The sequence below is a fragment of the Pipistrellus hanaki genome (genome assembly GCF_964339955.1).
Source record: "Pipistrellus hanaki genome assembly, chromosome: 17".
NCBI lineage: Eukaryota > Metazoa > Chordata > Mammalia > Chiroptera > Vespertilionidae > Pipistrellus > Pipistrellus hanaki.
Window position 1 is genome coordinate 3,358,551 of NC_140519.1, and position 24,941 is coordinate 3,383,491.

Genomic DNA, 24,941 nt, shown 5'->3' on the forward strand with positions numbered 1-24,941 from the left:
ACTCTTTTCTAGTCTCTCTCTTCATTTTAGTGTGTGGCCTCCTCCAGAAACCGGACCCTGAGTGGGCCCTGATCACGCGGGTTGTGTTAAGGGTTCCCACAGGGAATGATTTGATTTGAGTAAGGTCTGGCTTCAAGTGGCTTAACTAATGAGCTGAGAGGTTTTTGATGCTAGTTATGAACCAAATACATTGTTTACTCAGCAGCATCATGTTCAAGGCTGTTCTTTTCGTTCTGCTGCTGGGACATCTGGGAAGAGCTTGTATTCCCATCGAAGGTAAGCACAATTAAGGTGGAAAGAAAATTATTCTGGAAGTTTGTATAATGGCAGTACTTATTGCAAAGAAAACTGCACAATATGATTTTATTTCTACAGACAGCTATTAAAATCTATACTGGAAGCTCAATGTCTAAAAGGTTAACTATGAAGGGGCTATATTCTTACAGATCTAAAGGCAACAATGCATGCTGGATTATGGGAGATAGAGCCTCAGCTCACCTGCATCTGCAGTGCAGACAGTGCCCTGACCACTTCCAGAAGTTTCTGACTGATGATGTCTGCAGCTACGACAGCACACAGTATCCCAAGCACTGTCCTGGCAAAACCAGTTTGAAAACTTTTATCTCACAAGGCAAGTGTCTGTTTTGTAAGAATCTTGCAAAGCCAGGAAGAACTATACCCTGTGGAACTTCTACATCAGAGGTGGAATATCACAAGAATATCAACTAATGTTTTATCAAGCTTTTATTGATGCAAAGTAGTGATGCCTCTGCTAAATATTATCACTTTATCCACTTTATAATCAGGTGGACCAAGCTTTGGAGAATGTAAATGACCTCCTTGATATCACCTAACCAGAGGTGAGAAAACAAACTGCTATGTGATTCCATATTCTGACACCACACTGACACCAACTTACTTTTCTTAACCGAATGCATGTATAATAGCTGTTGCTTAGCTAATTCACATACTATGGGAAGCATCAGTGTGACTAATACAGAGTGTGAATAAAAGAAAAGTTTTCTTAAACTTTAGAATATGTTTCTGTCCCTTTATTTGGAGATGAATGTTGCTGACATTCTGATCATTCTTGTTCCCCAAACCCAGGATAGGTAATGAGCACCCAGATTCTGGAGCAAACCTCACGTCCCTTTCCCTTTGGATGACTCACGGATTTGGAATTTCCAGACCACGAAATGAGATGAATGTACTTACGAGGATAAAAGAACAGATTTGAAATCAGGATTGTCTAAATACCTGGTTGCTGTTTTTGTAACTTAGGGGGTAAACAGAGAAGGTGGTGATGAAAATGTCATAGAAAAGTGAAAGGCAAGTATGTGGAATGAGCCTGTGTCATTCGTGGATTCTCAAGACCAGGCAGGTGGTGCTTCAGGGAGAACCCATTTTGCTAGTCCTCTGTCGCTGTGGTCAGATGCTTGGAAGTAAAACGGCTGCTGAACAAATCAATTTGCAAGGGTGCTTTAGAGCTGAAATGTTATCGTCTAAGTTTCTGCAAGAATTGCTCTTTGTGATCAACTGAAGATTGGAAAGGGAAGAGACATATTAAACACTGACAAATATTTTCCTACTTAGAGGGTATGTAAATCAGTAAACTACCTGCAGTGTGTAAGAGCAAGGAAAATCCAGCAGTTAAAATTCTCCTATACAATATGGGGCTATGATTTTCATGAAATAAAAATAATATTAACTAAAAAATAAAGAGTATGTATTTTTAGAAAATTTATGTGTAATTTTGAAAAGGAAATGTAAAGATTCAATATACTGAACACCAAAAACAAAGTCCAAACCATCCTAACACAAATACTGATGACTTTTTTAATGTTGATTCTACCAATTTATGAACATGGCATATTCTTCTACTTGGTTATATCTTCCTCTATCTCTTTTTTCAACACCCTGTAGTTTTCTGTGTACAGGTATTTTACCTCCTTAGTTAAGTTTATTCCTAAGTATCTTAATTTTTTTTGTTGTTGCAATGGGTTTTTGTTTTTTTTTTCCAGTTTCTCTGTGAGTTCATTATTGGTGTATAAAAATGCTATATATTTCTGGGTGTTAATTTTGTATCCTGCTACATTGCCAAATTCACTTATTAAACTAGTAATTTTTTTGGTGGAGTCTTTAGGGTTTTTATGTATAGTATCATGTCATCTGTGAATAATGACAGTTTTACTTCTTCTTTTCCAATTTGGATACCTTTTATTTCTTCTCTGATTGCTATGGCTAGCACTTCTAATATAAGATGACCATAGATCCTGCTTTTGGTGGGACAGTCCCGATTTTTAACAATTTGTCCCGTGTCCCGCGTCCCGCGGCGTTTTAAAAAAGTAAACAATGCCAGCCGATTCCCATTCCTTGGTGGAGGATCTATATTTGATCTCTGGAAGCTTTCAGAATCTTCTCTTTATTCTTGCCATCCTTAAAGTTCATGATATGCCTATACGTAGACTTGTTTCTTTTTCCTGCTCAGAACTCAGGACTTATACAATTACTAGAGGCCTGGTGCATGAAATTTGTACACAGGTAGGGTCCCTAGGCCTGGCCAGTGATCAGAGCTGATTGAGGGGTAACTGGCAGAATGATGGGGGAGAGGGGCCCTGCTGGCACCCGCCTTGGCTGGCCTGGGGCCTGCGAGCTGGGGGCAGCTCCTGTGTTGAGCGTCTGCCCCCTGGTGGTCAGTGAGCATCATAGCAACTAGTCATTCTGCTGTTGGGTTGATTTGCATATTAGGCAAATATTTTATTATACTTGTGTCCCTTTAGTTCTAAAATTTTTCTTGTAGGTTTCATCCAATCATTTTCTCTATTTTCATTTTCTGGCACTTCTTTTCTATGTTGAAACCTCCATCGATTCTGTAGGACTGACCCTGTCATATATTTTTTGTTTCTTGACTATTATTCTCTCCTTTTCTCTTGTAGTAATGCAACTAGAGCTTCCCAGTGGACTTTGCAGGCAAGGAGGCAGAGAAATGAGTGGCAACTGTTAGGGAGTCTTCTTCTTTCCTCAGCTGCTTTGGCCAGGCTAACAACCAGATTAGCCTGAGACAGATTAGCAAGCAGATAAATTAACGTTTCATAACATATACACCTCCTGTACACATGGGAGAGACTGAGAAACACTGAGGAAGTCACCGAATGGTGGAAGTTGTCACCCTAAACACCACCTTCAACTAAGGACAGAAGAAGCTGGGGGGAGTCGGGTGTGGGGCTAGCAAGAAAAGCACAGTGAACAGGTCAAGTTGTTAGGGATGAAGTCCCCACTTCTCCACTGAGAGACGCAGGCCAGGGACTCGAGCCCTTGCAGAAGTACATGTGCTTTTCTAATTTTAATTAGAGTGAGAGAAAGGGAGAAGGGAAGAGAGAAAAACATCGATGTGAGAGCAGAACATCACTGCTTTTACATGTGTCCCATGTGCCCCCACTGGGAATCAAACTGGCAACCTTTTGGTGCAGAGTCTCAACAGCCAGGGATATTTACTTATTCTTTAATCCTCATGTGAGGATAGGTTTTGGTTGATTTGAGAGAGAAACATACACCTGCTGCCTCCCTTAGGAGCTCCAACCTGGGGTGAAACCAGCAACCCTTTTATTTTTAACTTAAAAAATTTTTTTTTAAAATGTACCTTTATTTATTTACTTTTTTTAGAGAGGGAGAGGGAGATAGAAACAATGAGAGAGAAACATTTATTGGCTACCTCCTACACACCCCCTACTGGGGATCAAGCTTGCAACCCTCACAGGTGCCCTGACCAGGAATCAAAGGTGACCTCAAGGTTCATAGATCACTCAACCACTGAACCACACCAGCCAGAACTGCAACTCTTTTTTAAAATTCTCACCTGAGGATATTTTTTCCATTGCTTTTCAGAGAGAGAGTGGAAGGGAAGGAGGGAGAAACATCACCGGTTGCCTCCCAAATGCACCACAACCTGGGGCAAGGAGCTAACTTGCAACCCAGGTTCGTGCCCTAGACTAGGAACCGAACCCGCGACTCTTCGGTGCTCAGCGGACCCTCCACCCACCCACCCACAGACCCGCAACCTTTTGATGCTGCCACCAACCAGAACCCCACCGACTGAGCCACCTGTGAAGCAACATGTGCTTTCCAAGGGTCACTGCTCCTCAGTGCTGTTTCTCCCGCGTCTGCCTTTAAATCAAGCAGCCCAACCCCCTCCCCAAAGAGGCCCCGGGAGGCAAGTGGCTCCCGGGGCCGCCCGCGGCGCCGGGCCAAGGGCTGTGCACGCCTCTCCCGTTGGCGGCGAGGCTGGGCCCTGGAGGGACCACGAGAGGACGGCCTCCGTCAGCACTCTGCGGGCGCGGCGCCTGGGGAGGGCGCGGCGACTGGGGTCGGCATCATCCGGCCCCTGCGCCCTCACACCCGGGACCCACCCCAACCCGGCCACCAAAGGGCGCCCCGCTCTGCCCCGCCCGTCACCCTGCGACCACCCGAGATCCCCTCCCCGAGTCTCCCCGAGGCCACCCGGCCGGAGCAACGACGGGCGGCCCCACAGCCCCAGGTCCCCGCGCTCCGCAGGGAGGCGGCGCCCGGCGGTGAATGGTGGGGCGGGGCCTGTCTCCTCTCTGCGCCCGAGGCGCCGCCCCCGGCCCGGCCGAGCCAATCGCGGGCCCCGCACCTGCGAGGAGGCCCCGCCCCGCCGTCCGCGGCGTCGGGAGCGTCGGGTCCGCCGCGGGAGCGGAAGCTGCGTCCGACCCCCGGCGCCCTGGCTCGCCGGCCGCTCCGCCGTGGCTTCCGGGCACCACGACCCACGACCCTCGACCCTCGACCCCACCGGGCGGCCCCGCCGGGGAGGCGGCGGCGGGGCCCGCGCTCCATGCCCGTGTGGTGCTGCCGCTGCTCCCTGGCCGGGCATTTCAGGTGACTTCCCGCGGGGGGAGCGGGAGGAGCGGGTGGGGGACGGGCGGGAGCGGGCGGGCGGGCGGCGCCGCCCCCGCCCCCGCGGCCTCCCCTCTGCTCGCAGCCCCGCAGCCCGGCCTTGGGCTCGGGCTCACCCCGCAGGCCGGCCCGGCGCTGCCCAGCCGCAGTTTCCGGGGGGGTCGCGAGCCGCCCCCTCAGGTTTTTTATTTCCTCATGAAACTCCTAGTGAGCCCAGTCCCTGGTGAGGGCGGCAGCAGCTGCGTTTTCGGGGTGCGGTCTGGCCCGGCGGCCCGGACGCTCCCCGAGGCCGGGGTCCTGGAGACCTGGGGCGGCCGGGCGCTGCGGGCGGGGCCCCCCTCCACGTGCAGCACGGCCCCGCCCGCGGAACTTTCCTTCCGCCAAAGGCAGAGCTACAAGCTTATGAAATTGGGCCAGAGGCAGAATGTAAGTGGCCCCTGACCATGGAGGTGAAGAAAGCTTGGTACCACCGAATTTTCGCTGCAATTTAAAAACCGAAATCTAATACTCAATTAAGAATAAAATCAGAGTAATCTATGTGACTTTGTCACCACTGGAAATCACAACTCCGTTCATAGCACGTCACAGTTGTTGCACATATCTAGGAGGATTGCTTATGCTTATTTCTTCAGAATTAAGAGTACTTTTACGCACCCCAGACTGGCCCAAGAGGAGCACTCACGCATTCCTCTGCTGCTGCCTTCACAGGTGTAGCAGTTTTTATGTATTGAAGGCCAGGCCCTCCACCAGCAGCTATAGTTTATTCCAGTCCTATGAACATCCGAAAGAATGAAAGCGGAGTAATTTTAACAAAAGGACTTGTACCCTTAAAACCACAAAACATCACTGAGAATACCTAAAGAAGGCCTAAGTAAATGAAAAGGAATACCATGTAGGGATTGAAAATCTTAATATGGGGCAAAAAGAGGTTTACAGTAAGGTACTCAAAAGTTTTATTCTTGTATTATTTATTAGTTATATTATTTACCTTATAAACAACTGTAAACCTATTTTGGCCCCACCCTGTATTTAGATGACCATTTCTCAACTGACCTACAAAGTCAGTGCAATCCTATCAAAATTCTAGCTGAGTTTTTCCCTCCAGAAAAGTATATGGAATTGCACAGTTGAACTCAGCCAAAAATCGAGAGTCCAGACATAAATTCTTATGCTGTGGCCACTTGGTTTTCTATGGGATTGTGAGGCAAAGGGGAAATAACGGTCTCTTCTACAAATGGTGCTAGGACAAATATCCACAAGCAAAATAGTGAAGTTGGACTCCTACCTCACACCATATCCCAAAACTAACTTAAAATGAATGAAAAACCTAAATGTAAGAATTAGAATTATAAAACTTGTAGAAGAAAGCATTGGAGTAAATTTTTGTGATTTTGGATTAAATATTGGTTTCTTAGATATGACACCAAATGCATAGCAACAAAAGAAAAATAAATTGGACTTGATCAAAATGTAAAACTTTTGTGATTAAAAAGACAACATAAAGAAAGTGAGTAGGCAACACACAGAATGAAAGAAAATATTTGTAAATCATGTATCTGAAAGGGATATATATATAAAGGATTTTTAAAAATATATTTTACTGATTTTTGTACAGAGAGGAAGGGAGAGAGATAGAGAGTTAGAAACATCTATGAGAGAGAGTCATCGATCACCTGCCTTTTGCACACTCCCTACTGGGGATGTGCCCGCAACCAAGATACATGCCTTTGACTGGAATCAAACCCCGGACCCTTCAGTCTCCAAGCCGACGCTCTATCCATTGAGCCAAACCAGTTTCGGCTATAGAGGATTTTTTAACCTCAACAATAAAGAAAGTACCCAATTTGAAAGTGGGCAAAGAATTTTACTTTCTCCAAAGAAGATATATAAATGCCTAATAAGCACATGAGAAGATGTTGAGCATGTCAGAATGCTAACACTAGTTTCTAGGAAGGCAGTTGGGAAAGAAGGTAGATTAGAAATCAGCATTAAGATCTTTCCATATTTCAGTATCTCTTTGAGGAAAAAAATGTATAAACCTAATTTACCAAAGCACACAATATAAGTACAGTAACTTTTCCTTAAAATATTAGGTGTGATTTTGTTTTAAATATATTGCCTTTAATGTACTTTCTATTAATCAAAGAAAAGTAAAAAAAAGAAACTACTCCTACATGTTCTCAGAAAATTAAAAATCTCCACATAATCCTGTGTCTTTGGTCATTTTAAAGATAGCTTCTTATTTGGGACTTGTCTTATGTAGGACTTGCCTAAAAGGGACAGTAGCAGCTATTTAGGATTTCTGACATTCAAAATGGTGTAGATTGACATGTAGCTAAGCTACTGATTTGAAAACATTAATCAGAAGGATTTTTTCCTTTTATGGAACTATGGAATTTTTTTGGTGCCTAAATAAAATCTGAATAAAGAGATTTTTATAAAGGCTATATTAAGTATTTATCTCTTGTTTTTGTTCCATGTTTGTTTTTAAAAAGAAACTATGGTGACACTGAAACCGAAGGAGAGATTTATAATTCCTTAGTTCAATATTTTGGTGATAATTTGGGGCGAAAAGTTAAAGCGATGCCCTTAGTTGAAGAAACTTCTTTACTTGAAGATTCATCAGTGACTTTGCCTGTGGTAGTAATAGGTAAGTTTCTGCATTATATCTCTTAAGGTTAGTGGTGATCCTTACTACTTTTATACATTTACAGTTACATAGTTATATAAGTTCTTGGGATTTTATTAAAAAGTATTGTTAGGTTTAATATCTTAAAACAACCAATAACCAAATCTTTGAAGAGATTTACATGGTTTACCTAATTGAGATCCTGTAGTAGAATGCAGACAGCATCCATTCATTAAGGATTACTCTTGTTATTTTAAAACTAGTAGCCCTACGCACGAATCTGAGTGTGAGTAGCTCGCTGCTGCTTGCCTCAGCTGGGCACCCTGCCCACTGCTGCTGGTAGCTTCCACTGCTTGTAGCTTGCTGCCCCACCTTCCTGTAGCTCTCCACCGCTTGTAGATGGGTGGTGACGTTACAGTGTCCTGGCTAATTTATATATTCCTCTATTATTATATTAGACTAGAAGTCCAGTGCACAAATTCATGCACAGGCGGGGTCCAGCTGGCCCAGGGGAGGGGCTGAAGGCAGTTGGCCGTCAGCCCCGCCTCCTGGTTGAACTCCTGGTAGAACTCTCAGTCGAAGGGACAGTTTGCATATTAGCCTTTTATTATATAGGATACTATTAGTTGTGATTTTATGCCACTGTCCTGGTAATGAAGACAACCTATATTTTGTTTCAAAGTCAGTGAAGAGAAAAGCCCTCTCCTCTGCCCAGAATGTGGGACACTCAGTGAAGGAAGGAAGGAAGGAAGGACGGACGGACGGACTATAGTTCTATACAGATTCCCCTCTAAGCAGAGGATAAAGGCGTTTCTGCCCGTTTCTCACCCAGGATATTCTTTAAGACTGTACCTCGTGTAGCATTTTCCAACTTAACATCCACCCTGATTTCCATCCTTGATATCTTGGGAATCAAAAAATCCTGACTTTTTGTTTGAGCTTGGCTATAGGAAAGTCAGGAAAAACCACCTACTTCTGTACCTCACCACCTCACTCCGCACAAACAATCTATTTCTGTTTGGCCTCAGCCAATGAGTGTAGCTTAACCTAATGTGTTATTCTTGGCAGTAGCACCACCAGCCTGAGTGAATTTCCTTAATGTATGTATTGGTTTTCTATTGTATGAATGTTTCACAATTTGTTTACCTGTTCACTAATTGACATCTTGATTGCTTCCAATTTTGACAATTATGAGTAAAGTTGCTATAAACATGAAGATTTTTGCATGGCCATTAAGTTATCAACTCATTTTGGTAAAACCCAAGGAGTGTAATTGCTGGATCACCTGGTAAGACTATGCTTAGTTTTTTAAAATTCATTACCAAAACCCAAGGTCATCTAGATTTTCTCCTGTTATCTCCTAGAAGTTTCATTATTTTGCATCTTATATTTACATCTGTGATCTGTTTTGAGTCCATTGTGGCCCAGGCCAGCAGCCAGGGAAGGGAGGCCCCATCCAACAGCCATAGGCCCCAATCAGCTTTGATTGCTGGACAGGTCTAAGGACCCTATCCATGCACGAATTTTGTGCACTGGGCCTCTTGTAAAGTTAATATCCAGATTTATATATTGATGTGTGGATGTACATTTGTTCTAGTACCATTTATTGAAAAGACCTACCACCATTGCCTTTGCTTTCTTATCAAAAATAAGTTGTGTATCCTTTTGAAGTTCTCTGGGTTCTCTATTGTGTTCCATTGATTTTGTCCTTTTATTTTTTTCCACACTGTGTTGCTGACTAGTTTTACAGCAAGACTTGAAGTTGGATGGTTTCAGTCTTTATTTTGTTCTATATTGTGCCAGCTATTCTGGATTTTCCACATTCCCACTTAAACTTTAGAACCAGTTTGCCTTATCCACAGAGTAACTTGCTGGGGATTTTGATTTGGATTCATTAAATCTGCAGTTTAGATTGGGAAGAACTGACATCTTAACAAGATTGATTCTTCCTAGTCACAAGCATGTACTATGTTTCCATCTGTTTAGATATGTTTTAATTTCTTTCATCAGTTTTGTGGTTTTCCTCATATAGATCTTAAATGTGTTATTCTAGATTTATATCCAAGTATTCTTCTTTTCTGTGCAAATATAAGCAGTGTTGTGCATTGCATTTCAAGGTCTGCTTGTCATTGCAGATATATAGGAAAGTAACTGCCTTCTGTATCTTGCAACCTTGGTATAATTGCCTGTTAGTTCCAGTTTTTTCAATTCTTTGGGATTTTCTACATAGATAATATGGCCTTGTGAACAAAGAGAGTTTTTTATTCCCCCCAAGTCTGTATACCTTTTATTTCCTTTTCTTGTCTTTTTAAAATTTTTCTTGCTTAGCTGGTTAACCACACAGATGTTTGGGCTTTCACCCAGCTCTACTGAAGCTGCACTGGGGTCATGGCTTGGCCATCTGTATTTTTTATTGATTTCAGAGAGGAAGGGAGAGAAAGAGATAGAACCATCAATGATGAGAGAGAATCATTGATAGGCTACCTCCTGCACAACCCACACTAGGGATTGAGCCTATGACCCGAGTATGTGACCTGACCAGGAATCAACTGTGATCTCCTGGTTCCTAGGTTATACTCAACCACTGAGCCATGCCAGCTGGGCTGGCCATCTGTATTTTAACAAGCTGCTCAAGGAAGGAGATGCGACCCAGGTTTAGGAATTGTTACATTTCACTCTCTTGTGTTCTTGCTGGGCATGCCACATGCCTTTTCCTTGATGGGAGCATCCTGAAAGTTTCCAGAACATAGGGAACTTCCTTCTTTCCTCCTGAGCCCCAAGGCCACAGAGCAGTTATTTTGTGGGACTCAGTGGGTACTTACTTGGGCCACAGAGTTTCCTTTTCTTGCCTTTATTATCTAGGACCTCTCTCAAGATGTCTGTTGAATAGGAATGGTATGAAGGACATCCTTGTCCTGTTGATCTTAGAGGGAAAGCACCTAATGTCTCACCACTGAGCACGGTGTTAGCTGTGGGCTTTTTGTAGAAAATCCTTTTCAAGCTGAGGAAATTCCTCTCTCTAGTTTGCTTAGAGTTTTTATCATGAATAGGTGTTGGGTTTTGTCAGATGCCTTTTCTATAGCTGTTGCTGTTATCATGACTTCTCTTCTTCAGTTTTGTCTCTTTTTGATTCAAGGAAATTAGTTCTTTTCCTCGGATCTTAATTCCCACGACTTATCAGTTGTTAATAGAAGGCAAAGGTTTACTTGACTCTCTGTCTTCTGAGTTCTGTGTTATGCTTAAAGTCTTCCCACTCCAGCATCATAAATGGAAATAGCACCCACTTTACCGATATTCTTATGATTTTACTTTTCATATTCATATCTGTGAGTGTATTTGGGACAAAACATTAGGCTAAGAGCAGGTGTTTTTTTTACCCCTATGGCTAGCAGCTGTCCCAGTTGGATTCAATTTTTGATAGATGTAGATAATAGAGAGGTAGCAAACCCAGACTAAGGGAACTATGGAAATGGAAATATTTCAATGACAAATGCAGTTTGGTTTTAGTTAAAGCATATGAAACATGGAAGGCAGCATTAGGAGATGGGACTGGAAAGATGGTTGAGACTAGAACATAGAGAATACTGGGTAGTCAGCAACGAGCAGTTAAGTCCTTTAAAGTAGAGGAAGCAACATGCTGAAGACCATGTGTTACCAAAGCCACCTGAGTGTGGAATAGTTGGAGCAGGTGAACTTGAGGGGAGGGAGGGGGCGACTGCCTTCTGAGTGAAAATACGGGAGAAAAGCAAAAAAGACCACCGAATGGATATAGATGACAGAATTGGTGTAGAACCAGAAGCTAAGTAGCTTAGGGTTTTGCTCGTGCCATATGTGGAGAAGGAAGGTGTGTAGGAGGAGGGCAGCTAAATGAAGGGACGCATGGATTTGCTGTAATGCATTCTGATTAAGTTGTTAGTGGGCCTGTCAGGCGGTGTAAAGAAGTAGCATATGGAAACGTGAAGTATAGTTTTGGGGAAGAGGTCAGCCTAGATATAATTTTGGGAATCGGTAGCAGAGAGAGTTGAAGCTTTGAGTAGATGAGACTCCCCACAAAAATCAGGAGTTAAAGCAAAAGTCAGAGTCTTGTGAAGACTTGGTTTTCAGAGTTTAGAGAAGGCAGAATTCGTGAGGAAAAGCCATGTGTGGAGGAGGAGGAAAGCCAGGAAGAGGCACGTGGTGCTTGACATACCCTCTCCACCTTCTCTTTTTTTAAATAGGAAATGGACCCTCAGGGATCTGCCTTTCTTATATGTTATCAGGCTACCGACCATATTTATCATCAGAAACAATACATCCAAATACAATCTTACAGAGTAAGCTGCAAGAAGCAAGACATCTTTCCCTTGTTGATCAGGTATTATTTCAATCCTTTTAATTTTTTATACTGAAACAAGATTAGTTCAGCTTATCTAAGCTTTGTGTTTAATTGGAAGTCGTTTTTTCTAATAACACTTTTTATCATTTAATTTTAAATTTGTAAATACATCCTGCTTGCTTTTATTTATTTCCTGATTTGATAAGAGTAGAATTTCCCATATGATTTCCTGATAAAGTTTCGCCGGGACCGGTTTGGCTCAGTGGATAGAGCGGCCTATGGACTGAAGGGTCCCAGGTTCGATTCCGATCAAGGGCATGTACCTTGGTTGCGGGCACATCCCCAGTGGGGGGTGTGCAAGAGGCAGCTGGTCGATGTTTCTCTCCCATCGATGTTTCTAACTCTGTCCCTCTCAATTCCTCTCTGTGTAAAATCAATAAAATAAAAAATAAAAAAGTTCTATAGATGCTGTATGCTTAAATGAGTTTGGAAAGGGCTGCCTTTTATTACTGCATGTCACTGTAGACATATTAAGGCATATTAGCATGTTAAAGTCATCTTCAAATTTTGCAGCAAAAGGAGCAGATTAGATTTGTTGAGACCCAACCTTTCCCATATTTGACCAAAGTCTCTGCTAAGATCTTAAGGGACACCAATGCTGTGCAGCATACTCTCTGGGGGGGAATGCTGGGTTAGAGTAATTGCCTTCACTTTTGTTATAATAGTAGTTGTTTGTGTTTTTCTTTTTTCAAACTCTATCTGCCTCCCACCCCCTTTTTTTTAATTCAGGATTTAGAATACTTGTCTGAGGGCCTTGAAGGCCGGTCAACCAATCCAGTTGCAGTACTCTTTGACACACTCCTTCATCCAGATGCTGACTTTGGGAAGGATTATCCATCTGTTTTGCATTGGAAATTAGAACAACATCATTGTATCCCTCACTTAGTTCTTGGTAAAGGCCCACCTGGTGGAGCTTGGCATGTGAGTATACAATTTTCTTAGCATTTCAGTCTGTGTTATTATATAGATCTTATTAATAAGACAATTTTGATTCTTAAACATTTTGATATAATGTTATATATATATAAACTGAATTTTTATCTGGAGTTTTAATCCTAATTAATTTGATGTGGGTAATTACTAGACGTTAAGCCAAATTTGATTACTTATATTCTTAGAATAAGCACTTTTTTATATCATTTTGTAAGATTTACTAGAGACCCGTTGCATGAAGATTTGTGCAATAGGCTTTCCTTCCCCTGGCTGCCAGCACCGGTTTCCTCTGGCCCCAGGACCCAGGCCTTCGCTCCAGCCGCAGCAGAGAAGCCAAGCCTCGAGACTAGGCTTCTTCACTCCGGCCACAGCGAGCTTGGCTTCTCCGCTCTAGCCATAGCGGAGAAGCCAAGACTCTTCAGTTGTCAGTCTTCAGTCTTCGCTCACACCTGCTCATGCAAATCAACCTGCCAGCTTTGTTGGGTTAATTTTCATACTCACTCCTGATTGGCTGGTTGTTGTCATGGAGGTATGGTCAATTTTGCATATTTCTCTTTTATTCGTGTAGATGTAGAAAATATTTTCTTTTTTAAAAATATATTTTATTGATTTTTTGCAGAGAGGAAGGGAGAAACAGAGAGCTAGAAACATCGATGAGAGAGAGACATTGATCAGCTGCCTCCTGCACACCCCCCACCGGGGATGTGCCCACAACCAACGTACATGCTCTTGACCGGAATCAAATCTGGGACCCCTCAGTCCGCAGACCAATGCTGTACCCACTGAGCCAAACCGGTTTCAGTGCAAATCAAACTTCTAAAAATAAAAATAAAGTCATTGAAAATAAAAATTCAGTCCACAATTTACACAAATTAAGAGAGAATAGTTTACTGCAATAAACTTTGAACAATTAGGCAGACTAGAGCAGAAATGAGTTAAAAAAAAAAAAAATCCCAATAATGCTGGAAAACATGAAGACTTGAGAAACATGGAATCCTATATAATAAAAACCTAATATGCTAAGGTCTGGTCATCCGGTCAACCGTTTAACCAATCAAAGTGTAATATGCTAATGGAATGCTAAGGCAGCTCAACTGCTCGCTATAATGTGCACTGACCACAGGGGGCAGATGCACGGACCAGTAGGTTAGCTTGCTGCTGGGGGCTGGCTGATTAGGACTGAGTGAAATGGGCCGGATATGCCCTGGAGTCCCTCCCCAACTCTGATTCATGCACCAGTGGGGTCTCTTGGCCTGGCCTGTGCCCTCTCATAATCTCGGACCCCTTGGTGGATATGGGAGAGCTGGTTTTGACCCAATGTTGCAGGCCACTCCCCTCAGGAGGGAGCCAGATGCAGGGCTCAGGGGTACTTTAATTTCACACACTATTTCATACCAATATCCATTATTTCTCTATATTTTCAGTATCTTAAGTGAAAAATATAAAAATAAATCTGTATTAGTTTGCTTGAGATGCTATAACAAACTACCATAGACCAGGTGGTTTAAACAACAGACACTATTTCCCAGTTTGGAAGCTGACCAGGACCAAGGTGCCAGTGTACTCACTTGGTGGTAAGGGCTCTTTTCCTGGTTTGTAGACAGCTGCTTTCTTGCCAGTGACAGCATGATCTGTCTTCCTCCTATTATATAAAGCCATTAATCCTGACATGAGGGTGCCCCCACACCCCCAATGTGACCTCATCTTAGGCCTAATGTCCTCCGAAAGGCTCCACCTGCAAATATCTTCACACTGGGTGTTGGAGTTTCCCTTGGAATTTGGAGGTGGCACAGTGTAGTTCATAGCAGAAGCTTAGCAAGATAACTGATAATATTTAGAGTCAGTACATTTCATTAGAGGCAGCAACTAATAATTCTTGTTTACGCTGTCCTTAGCAGTCAATATAGTATCTAGTGTGCTGAGAATGCTCATTTGTTGTATAAATAAAATGAATTTGCTATGTTTTGAACTACAAGCTTCATGAAAATTTTAACATTAAATATCAGATTTTAAGTAGACTTCATTTGGATCCTTCTATATAATAAAAGCCTAATAGCTAAATGTCTGGTTGTCTTTTCAACCAATCAAAGTGCAATATGCTAATGATATGCTAAGGCCGTTCAACTGATAATCAGGAGGCAGACAAGTTGACTGGTTGACCAGTGGCTATAATGTGCACTGACCACCAGGGGGTAGACACTCCGACTGGTAGGTTAGCTTGCTTCTGGGGGTCCGGCTAGTAGGGACTGAGCAAGACAGGCTGGAAACGTCCTGGAGGCCGCCCACAGTCCCTCCCCGGCTGGCCAACATCCTGCATTTGTCCTTGGCCCGGATTGGCACTGGTGGGGTCCCTCAGCCTGGCCTGCACCTCTCACAATCCAGGACCCCTCGGGGATGTCAGAGAGCCAGTTTCGGCCTAATCCTGCAGGCTAGGCCTAGGGACCCACTGGTGTATGAATTCGTGCACTGGGCCTCTAATATTCCTATTGTTAGTGTAATGTTATATCTAAAAGTTGTTTACATTTCATTTATAAAGTGGGAGCCAATTAGGGATGCTCATCCACACCTTGGTGTTCAGAGATTTTGTGGGGGAGTCAGCCATGCAAGCCAGCAGCTCTCATGTGATTGGCCTCTGTCTGGTCCCTGCCTCCCAGAACAAACTGCGGTGTTCACCGTAATCCCATGTGAGGATAAATGTGCCTGGCCCACTGTTGCGGCCTGGCCCAGGCTTTGGCACGCAGAAAACACTCATCTGGTGGACTATTCCAAGGATCAGATGGCATCTCCCAGGAGGTGACCAAGGGCCAGTTCTGAACACAGATCTGTCTTAGTAATATGCAGGGCTAATGCAGTCTGAGCCTGTTAATCCTTTTCTGCACCCTGGTGAGTTTTTTATTGACAGTCACATGGCTTGCTTATTCTGCCTAGAATAGTTTCCCTTTCTAACAGTGCATCCCGCAAATTCTGCTTGTGTCCTTGAAGAAATAGCCTCTTTCTGTATGCTCCTACATACCCCTTGATATACTGTCTCCATGACTGCAGGCCTCATGGCATACAGGTTGCATAGGGGAAATAAAGGTGATTGGGAGAAAAATGAACAGATGAAGGGACTAGGACTTGAAACTAACTGAAGAACTGGTGCAGTGGGAATTAGGTTAAGAGATTGTTTACAGAAAGTAGAATGCAGGCCGAAAACCGGTTTGGCTCAGCGGTATAGCGTCGGTCTGCGGACTGAAAGGTCCCAGGTTCGATTCCAGTCAAGGGCATGTACATTGGTTGCGGGCACATCCCCAGTAGGGGGTGTACAAGAGGCAGCTGGTCGATGTTTCTCTCTCATCGACGTTTCTAGCTCTCTATCTCATTCTCTCCCCTCCTCTCTATATAAAAAAAAAATCAATAAAATATATATTAAAAAAAAAAGAAAAGAAAGTAGAATGCAGTGCTTTAAGGTTTTTGAGTTCAAGATGAGATGATTATGTGGCTGCAGATAACTTTTGACAAATTAACAGCTCCCCTTCTGATGGTCCTAGTTTTCCATCGTGGTTCTGATCCAAGTCCCAGGCCCAAACCTGCCTCAAAGCAGTGGCAGGTTGCTGCATTCTCTCCCTGGGTGATGTGTCACAAATTAGCTTCATAAGGCCTAGCACTTAACAAGCGTTCTGAAAACGTTGGCCATTGCCAATGCCGGCTGTAGGCGAGAGAGTTAAGGGAAAAGAAGCCATAGCTGAGAGAATTAGTAAAAGAGGTCATTGAGGACACTGCGACAGGTGCTGGGGGCCCCTTGGGCCTTTCTTGCTTTGTACTGAGCAAAACAGAAGTAAAGAGGGCACGGGAGCTTGAAGGCAGCATAGCATTAGCAGTGAGTCTGTCCTTAATCAGGCCACCACTGCTGCTGTTCCCTCGTTCTAGAAAGAGGTGCTGCTTTAGCCGAACCAGCTTAGACTTCCTAATTACAATTGACGTGGGGAGGCTGTTGTGATGCCCATTAACAAAATTATTAATAATAAAATGAAAAGACATCTAAAGTGTGGAAATTGCCAGGCTGGCATGGCTCAGTGGTTGAGTGTCAAACCTATGAACCAGGAAGTCACGGTCCGATGCCCAGTCAGGGCACATGCCCAGGCTGCAGGTTAGATCCCCAGTAGGAGGCAGCCGATAAAAGCTCCTCTCATCATTGATGTTTCCATCTTCTGTCTCCTTTCCTCTCTGAAATTAATAAATACATTTAAAAAATAATAAAGTTGGAAATTAATGACCCTTTTCCTTTTATTTAAAAGATAAAAATATCCATTTGTTTCACTAAAGTATCTATATCTGAATTATCATGTTGATTATAGGCCAAAACTATTAACATTGTGTGTGCACTGGGTGGTAATATAAATTTGTTCTGTAAATTATAACTGTATGAAATAAGTATACAGATAGACACTACCAAATGATGAAAGTATTATTTGAAAATTTATTGGAATAAACTTTGAGAGGTAATTTATATAACCATTTAGGACTCCTTTGAGCTCTCCTTATCCAGACTCTTCAAGTTTATAGATGGGTTTGGTTAAAAAACAACAAAAAGCCCCATGTTACCTAAATGTGTTTTTTGATTGCACATTTTTTATCCAAATAGAATATGGAAGGCTCCATGTTGACAATCAGCTTTGGAAATTGGATGGAGCTCCCTGGACTTAAATTTAAAGACTGGGTGACTAGCAAACGAAGGTAAAGATGAAACTATCACAATTCTTTGGTTGCAATGGGAAGAGTGTCAGCAAATTTCAAGGTACCTGTGCCTGTCTTGGTTGAATAATGCAGATGTCTGTGTCTCTCGTGCTCCCGTCAGAAGCCTCTGCAGCAGGGACTCTGAGCTGTCCCCCTCGCACTGCCCCAGATGCACCGGAGGTCAGGAGGGCTTTTCTGTGGGCTGGGTTCCCACTGCTCTGCTCAGCATGGATTTATCCTATCCTGTTAACCACGTTTACTTTCCCATCGACCCACACATCCTTTCCACACTCAGTCACTTATTTTTAAGAGTGGATATATACATTCATGTATGCATAGTTCATGTGTACATGTGTTTGACATTCAAACTAGAGAAGTACATATGATTAGTTGTTTAGAGTGATGGAATAAACTAGAATTGATGGTGTGATTGGCTACTTAGACATAAAGGTAAATATTTAGTAGGAAATATTAACTGAGTAACTGAGAAGAAATCTCAATTTGGAAGAATACAAGTTTGTTTATTTTGGGGAAAGAACTTAAAATTTAAAAAGAAAAATTGAAAAGCCTTATTGTTTTTAAGGATAGTAATATTAAGTAGGAATTACTAATTCAGAGACTCTATCTAATCTGACTGCTCACGAAAACATTTCATTCCTGCAAATGAAAGCAGGAAGTTACTTAACTTTTGTTAGAACAGGGCTGTACCATTTGAATGCTTGACTTCTTACTTCATAGAATTCATATTAATCCACAGAAATTATCCTTCATTTGACAAGATTTAAGGAAAGCAAATTTAGACCAGCATTGCATAATTGAAATTCAACCTATCAAATATTTCTTTTGGGTTTTTAAAAAAGTATTGTATATGGATTTGACATGTAAAGTTGCAAAATCAGGCAAGTTGTACAAGTTCCTGATTTTCATAGGTCAGTAAATAAAACTGCTCAACATCTTCACTTTGTTATGTGGGTACGAAAGGAGCTTCATGACTCTGTATCGGAATGTTTGTCCTTCTGAAGTGGGGATTACTGTCACCGTTAGTTGCTGCCTTTGAATTGTGCTAGATCCCTAGAGATTGACTCTATAACCTGATGCAACCCTGGTCACACCAATTAGCTGTCAATTTCCTACTCTGTAAAGTGGAGATCTTAATAGTAACTACTACGTAGTTTCTGTAAAACCCAAAAGTGAATATGCTTTAAATCTTAATTACTTTAAGTTATTAAACTTTAAGACTGTTTTTATTAACTTTCCCAAAAACAAGTTATAATGAATTATGTGAAGTGATTTGGTTTGTTTTTCCATTTATTTCTAATTGGGGGACAATGGTTAGGGGTGCTAATGCCCATTACTTTAAAGTCCAAATGGAAAACAAAAGATGTACTAATGTACTTTTCCATAAAAATATTTTATTTATTTAAGAAAAACAAATGTCATATTATTTACTTAGACATAAGCTAGTTTTATTTATAGAAGACTGATCTGACTTATTTTTGGTCATTAGGAAAATAGAAAGCACATTACTAAAAATTGTGTTAGAATGGTACATATTATCTTTAACAAATGTATCTGTGTATTACAATTAGACCTGTACTACCTCAATAATTGTAATTAAGCTAGTCTGTACTTACAGTAATGATTTTCAACCCTTTTTATCTCATGGCACACATAAACTAATTACTAAAATTTTGTGGCACACCAAAAATATGTTTTGCTAATCTGAAGAAAAGGGTATACTTCTGTTTCATTCACATCAACTGGCTATTGTTGTTTTGGCTGCTGTTATTTTACTTTATTTGACAACCTAAGGGAAGCGGTCAGTGTCCCTGACTAAATAGTTAGGTACTGCATATTTAAAATTTTGGGGGATAATACCAGTTGAAAATTGCTTACTTAGTATACAGAACAAAGACTAAATAGTAGAGTTATAAACTGAATCATTTAGATTACTATTGTAACATAGACTGTAACGGAGTCTAATGATCACATATCCACATTTTAATCCCTTTGTTTATTGATAAAAGCAGCCAATCTGAGAAGATACAATGGAGAAGCAGGCATGCATTGCCTAGTTTCTACCCTCAGGAGGCTTCCTTATTTATTTATTTATTTATTTATTTATTTAAATATATTTTTATTGATTTTTTACATAGAGGAAGGGAGAGAGATAGAGAGCTAGAAACGTCGATGAGAGAGAAACATCGACCAGCTGCCTCCTGCACACCCCCATCGGGGATGTGCCCGCAACCAATGTACATGCCCTTGACCGGAATCGAACCCGGGACCTTTCAGTCCGCAGACCGACGCTCTACCACTGAGCCAAACCGGCTTCGGCTATTTATTTATTTATTAAAAATATATTTTATTGATTTTTTCACAGAGAGGAAGAGAGAGGGATAGAGAGTTAGAAACATCGATAAGAGAGAAACATCGATCAGCTGCCTCCTGCACACTCCCTACTGGGAATGTGCCTGCAACCAAGGTACATGCCCTTGACCGGAATCGAACCCGGGACCTTTCAGTCCGCAGGCCGATGTTCTATCCACTGAGCCAAACCGGTTTCGGTGAGGCTTCCTCTTTTAACTAAAAAGCTTTCTTTCTTTGTAAGGGGTTAGGATCATGGATAGCTAAGACAGTCCGGGGAATTGAAAAGATGTAATAGCTTACTGATGGAGAAGTAATAGTCACAGAAACAAAGTCGTGTTCTCATAGGATCTTTTCCTTTTCCTTTTCCAGGAACCTAAAAGGGGATCGAGTTATGCCAGAGGAAGTAGCTCGTTACTATAAACATTATGTGAAAGTCATGGGCCTTCAGAAGAACTTCAGAGAGAACACTTACATCACCTCCGTGTCGAGACTCTACAGAGCCCGGGAGGAGGATGGCGGTCAGGAGGGAGCGATTCCAGCACAGCATTTGCAGATGGAGAAGTCCAAGTTTATCAAGGGGAACTGGGAGGTCCGGGGCTACCAGCGAGTAGCAGATGGTTCCCACGTTCCCTTCACGCTCTTTGCTGAGAATGTCGTCCTGGCCACGGGAACACTGGACTCCCCTGCCCGCCTGGAGGTGGAAGGGGAAGACCTCCCCTTTGTGTTTCACTCGCTGCCTGAGTTTGGAGCGGCTGTAAGCAAAGGGAAGTTGCGGGGCAAAGTGGACCCAGTGTTGATTGTAGGCTCTGGGCTCACCGCAGCCGATGCAGTCCTGTGTGCTTACAACAACAACATCCCTGTGATTCATGCATTTCGCAGACGAGTAACTGATCCAAGTTTAATTTTCAAGCAGCTTCCTAAAAAGCTGTATCCAGAATACCACAAGGTCTATCACATGATGTGTACGCAGTCACCTGCAGACTCCAGCCCTTTACCCGGTTACTCCAGCTTTCCTGAGCACCGTGTGCTTTCCTTTAAGTCGGACATGAAGTGCATCCTTCAGAGCGTCTCTGGATTGAAGACCATATTTAAACTTTCTGCAGCAGTTGTGCTGATAGGTTCTCATCCCAATCTGTCTTTTCTGAAAGAGGAAGGCCGTTACCTGGGCCATAACTCGGGCCGCCCGATCACTTGTAAGGGCAATCCTGTGGAAATAGATGCGTACACCTATGAGTGTGTGAAAGAAGCCCATCTTTTTGCATTGGGTCCTTTAGTTGGAGATAATTTCGTTCGATTTTTAAAGGGAGGGGCACTGGGTATTACACACTGTTTAGCAACAAGACAGAAGAAAAAGCATTTATTTGTTGAAAGAGGAGGAGGAGATGGGGTAGCTTGAAGAGGTTTACAAGTAATTTATGTGGACAGCTCACCATTAAAGATTTTTACCTTTTTGCAGTGTACTGGCTTGATTTAACTGGAGTCTCAGGCAATAGTAACTATTTTTTAAAGTTACAAGAACTTGGTGTAACTTTATTACATGGCATAAATAAACTAATTACTAAAATTCTGTAACACACCAAAAAATAGATTTTTTGCTGATCTGACAAAAACATAGGTAGATATATTTTTTAATATCTTTTTAAAGAATTTTATTTTAGAGAGGAAGGGAGCAGGATAGAGAGATAGAAATATCAATGATGAGAGAGAACTGACTAGCTATCTCCTGCATGCCTCATACAGGGGATTGAGCGCACAACCTGGGCATGTGCCCTGACTGGGAATCGAACTGTGACCTCCTGGTTCATAGGTCCACACTCAACCACTGAGCCATGCTGGCAGGGGGAAAATAGGTATAATTTTGATTTATAAAAATTGCCTACCCTTTTTTGCTCTAGTAACTTTTTTTTTTTTTAGAGAGATGGAGGAGGAGGAGGAGGAGGAGAGAAACAGAGATAGGTGGCCTCCTGAATGCACTCTGACCAAGGATCAAACCTGCAACTTTCTGGTGCACTGGACAACACAAAACAACTGAGCAACACTGGCCATGGCTCTAAAGTGACTTTTAAAAAAACCAGGTGCCTCTACTTGTATGGAAGGACTTCTGGTACCAAGAATCTACCAATCAGACTCAACCTTATAATTCAACATGACTGATAAGATGCAACTCTATATTTATGGTTCCAGGCAGGACCATTCACACTGAACAGCTATTGTTCTGACTATTGTCATTTTTTAATTTGACAATCTAAAGGAAAAGAGGCCAGTGCCCCTGATAGATAGGTAATGCATATTTTAAAAATTCTGATAGCACACTGGTTGAAAAATCACTGCTGTAATGTGCCAGAGGTGCCACTGTCAGGCAGATAGGCGAATTTGGTGTTCTTTTAAGCTCTCAACTGAAATACTCTTTTCTTCCTAAAAGTACTTTTTGTGATCATTTTTGGTTATGATTCATGCCAAAACATTATAGCCTGAATCTATAAACCAAACTGTCATTGGGCTAGAAATCGACCCTGCCATATATTGGGTCATCTTGCTACTCGGAGGTGGTCCAAAGCCCAGCCCAGCTCGCTCTGTAGCTTGTTAGAAGCATAGACGCTCGTGCATCAGAAACTGTCTCAGAGATATCCTCAAGGAATGTGTGTGCTCGGTAAAGGCTGAGACACAGGGTCTAAAAGAAAATGGGATATGAAGAGGGGTGGGGATACAACTTAGGTTTTCTTTACTTTGAAATTAATTGTATAAATCTAATTTATCAAATATGCTGATCTTTTAAAAATATTTTTTATTATTGAAAATTTGACAAATACTTCACATTCTTAGCTGCTAATACTTTAAACAGTTCAATAATGCTGGCATACACTTAGACATCCAGGAACTTGCCAAGATATTTTTGGATATTCTCTACTTAACTAACATCATAATTTGCAATTCAGTAAATTTTGAATGGGACTACTTATTCCTGTGTGAACATTGGCTTAATTTCTGTTTAAGTTCTCCTAATATTGTTATACCATTTGGGTACTGCCATAACTATTAAAGACTATAGTTGAAAATAAGGTTAAAACTTGTCTTCCATTCCCAAGATTACTTTGAAATTTGTTCATAGATGACAAATTTTTAAGTTTATTTACTGCACTGTATGCTTTATTTAGATGTGCTTAATAAATTTCCATACAAATCCCCAGAATTTTAGTGTTAGACAAAAAGTCCTCTGAAGTTCTCCATAGCAAACAATTTCTCAGTCTTTGTATCTTTTTTGGTAGAATTTATTTCATCTGGAATGTGTTTATTGAATACCTAATTTTATTTTTCTTAATATCAGAAAACGGACTAAAGTGTTAGTATTTTTCTGTCCATCTTTTTGCAATGTTATGTGCTCACAGGATCATAATTCACCTTAAAATCTATTTAGAACATACTTGCCTCTACAACTAGCTATTTCAGATAAACTGATGAACTCATATCTTTGATAACTTCATGGCTGATTTAATGATTTTAGAAATGATGAGATGCAGCTTTTGTTTATTATGGTAACTTTCCACATGAATGTGACCTCTACTGGAAATTGTGCACTATCCTGAGAACACTGGCTTGGCGCTGGCGAATGAATCCCATTCACGCAGTGCTCAACACTTGAGTACTAAGTGAATGGAATTGGGTGTTTTTCTTAATGTCACTTCTAAATTGAAATGACTTTGTTATAAAGATGGTTTCTAGGCAAGGCTAAGAACGTTAACATTCCCTTGACTCAAAAGTTTGCTCTTACCCGTCTTCCATGAAGACCCAACAATGGCACAAATTTTTGGTCATTTCCAGGCTGTGCTCTAACATCTACGAAGGTAGGCTTGTAAGGCGTCAGAACAGGTGTGACCCCAGGAAGCTTTCAGTGAGCATCAGAACCCAGTTCTACTTCCTGGGGCATGTGCACCGACCCCCCGATGGATAAAAGGACTGTACCGTAATTCCAGTGTGCGGCTAAGTTCTTACCTTACAAACCTTAAAAGCAAAGACATTCATTTTTTTCTTACCATGTCCCTTCAAAGTAGAAAGAAGACAATCTTACCATTTGTACTTTACAAAAACTAGATCTCCAGCAGAGGGACACCAGCTCGGTAGACCACAGACAGGTCTCCCTCCTGTGAGATGCATTCACAAGCACGAGGAAGTCTCCGGTCTCCAGGACTAGAATGTGGTGACAGCTTCACCTGCAGTCACCTCTCTGGCTGTCGGCTCAGGAACGACTCCTGCATAATGGAAAAGAAAACCATCGTTCTGATACACCCACGGCCTTCCAATCTGTGCAGAGGGAGGGGCAAGATGCAGAACACTGGACATGTTATGCCATTTTGTAGGAAAGTATTGACAGACAATATGCATAGAAATCTGAATAGGTGTTAAAATCTCTGGAAAGACATAAATGAGTATTGTATATTTCTTTTTAAAAAATATATCATTGATTTTTTTTACAGAGAGTAAGGGAGAGGAATAGAAAGTCAGAAACATCCATGAGAGAGAAACATCGATCAGCTGCCTCCTGCACATCCCCCATTGGGAATGTGCCTGCAATCAAGGCATGTGTCCCTGACCGGAATTGAGCCTGGGACCCTGCAGTCTGCAGGCTGATGCTCTCTCCACTGAGCCAAATCGGTTTTGGCTGTATATTTTTTTCTGAGAAACCAATAACCGAGACAGTGGTGGAAGGGAATCTTTTTAATCCTTACCCTTTTATCTTTTTAGAATTATGAACTGTGACTAATAAACTACTCAATAATAAAACTAAATTGAAAAATGGAAAAAAATTACTGTAAGAGATGAGATAGTCATCTCTTACCATTTGTACTTTACAAAAACTAAACACTGACAACCAAGATGGCGGCATGGTTAAACTCCTGAACTTGCTGCCGCGCACAACCATATTAAAACTACAACTAAAAGACAAAATGAATATCATCCAGAACCACGGTAAGGCAGGCTGAATGGAAATTATACCATTAGAAGTAAAGA

General features: G+C 41.9%; 2 protein-coding genes across 2 annotated transcripts in view; one reads left to right on the forward strand and one right to left on the reverse strand.

The window, feature by feature from the left end:
- Nucleotides 1-4,671: 4,671 nt before the first annotated feature.
- On the forward strand, nt 4,672-22,993 carry OSGIN2 (oxidative stress induced growth inhibitor family member 2). The gene is made up of 6 exons (XM_084864787.1): nt 4,672-4,893; nt 7,407-7,561; nt 11,758-11,894; nt 12,645-12,836; nt 17,473-17,564; nt 20,304-22,993. The coding sequence occupies exons 1-6, from the start codon at nt 4,850-4,852 to the stop codon at nt 21,328-21,330; spliced, it is 1,647 nt and encodes a 548-aa protein (XP_084720913.1). The 5' UTR covers nt 4,672-4,849; the 3' UTR covers nt 21,331-22,993.
- Nucleotides 21,008-24,941, reverse strand: part of NBN (nibrin) — a 54,148-nt gene continuing 50,214 nt past the window's right edge. The window contains exons 15-16 of the transcript XR_014793218.1: nt 24,001-24,181; nt 21,008-21,139 (exon numbers count right to left, since the gene is read on the reverse strand). The gene's annotated coding sequence lies outside the window, so the exon portion shown is untranslated. The remainder of the gene's footprint in view (nt 21,140-24,000; nt 24,182-24,941) is intronic.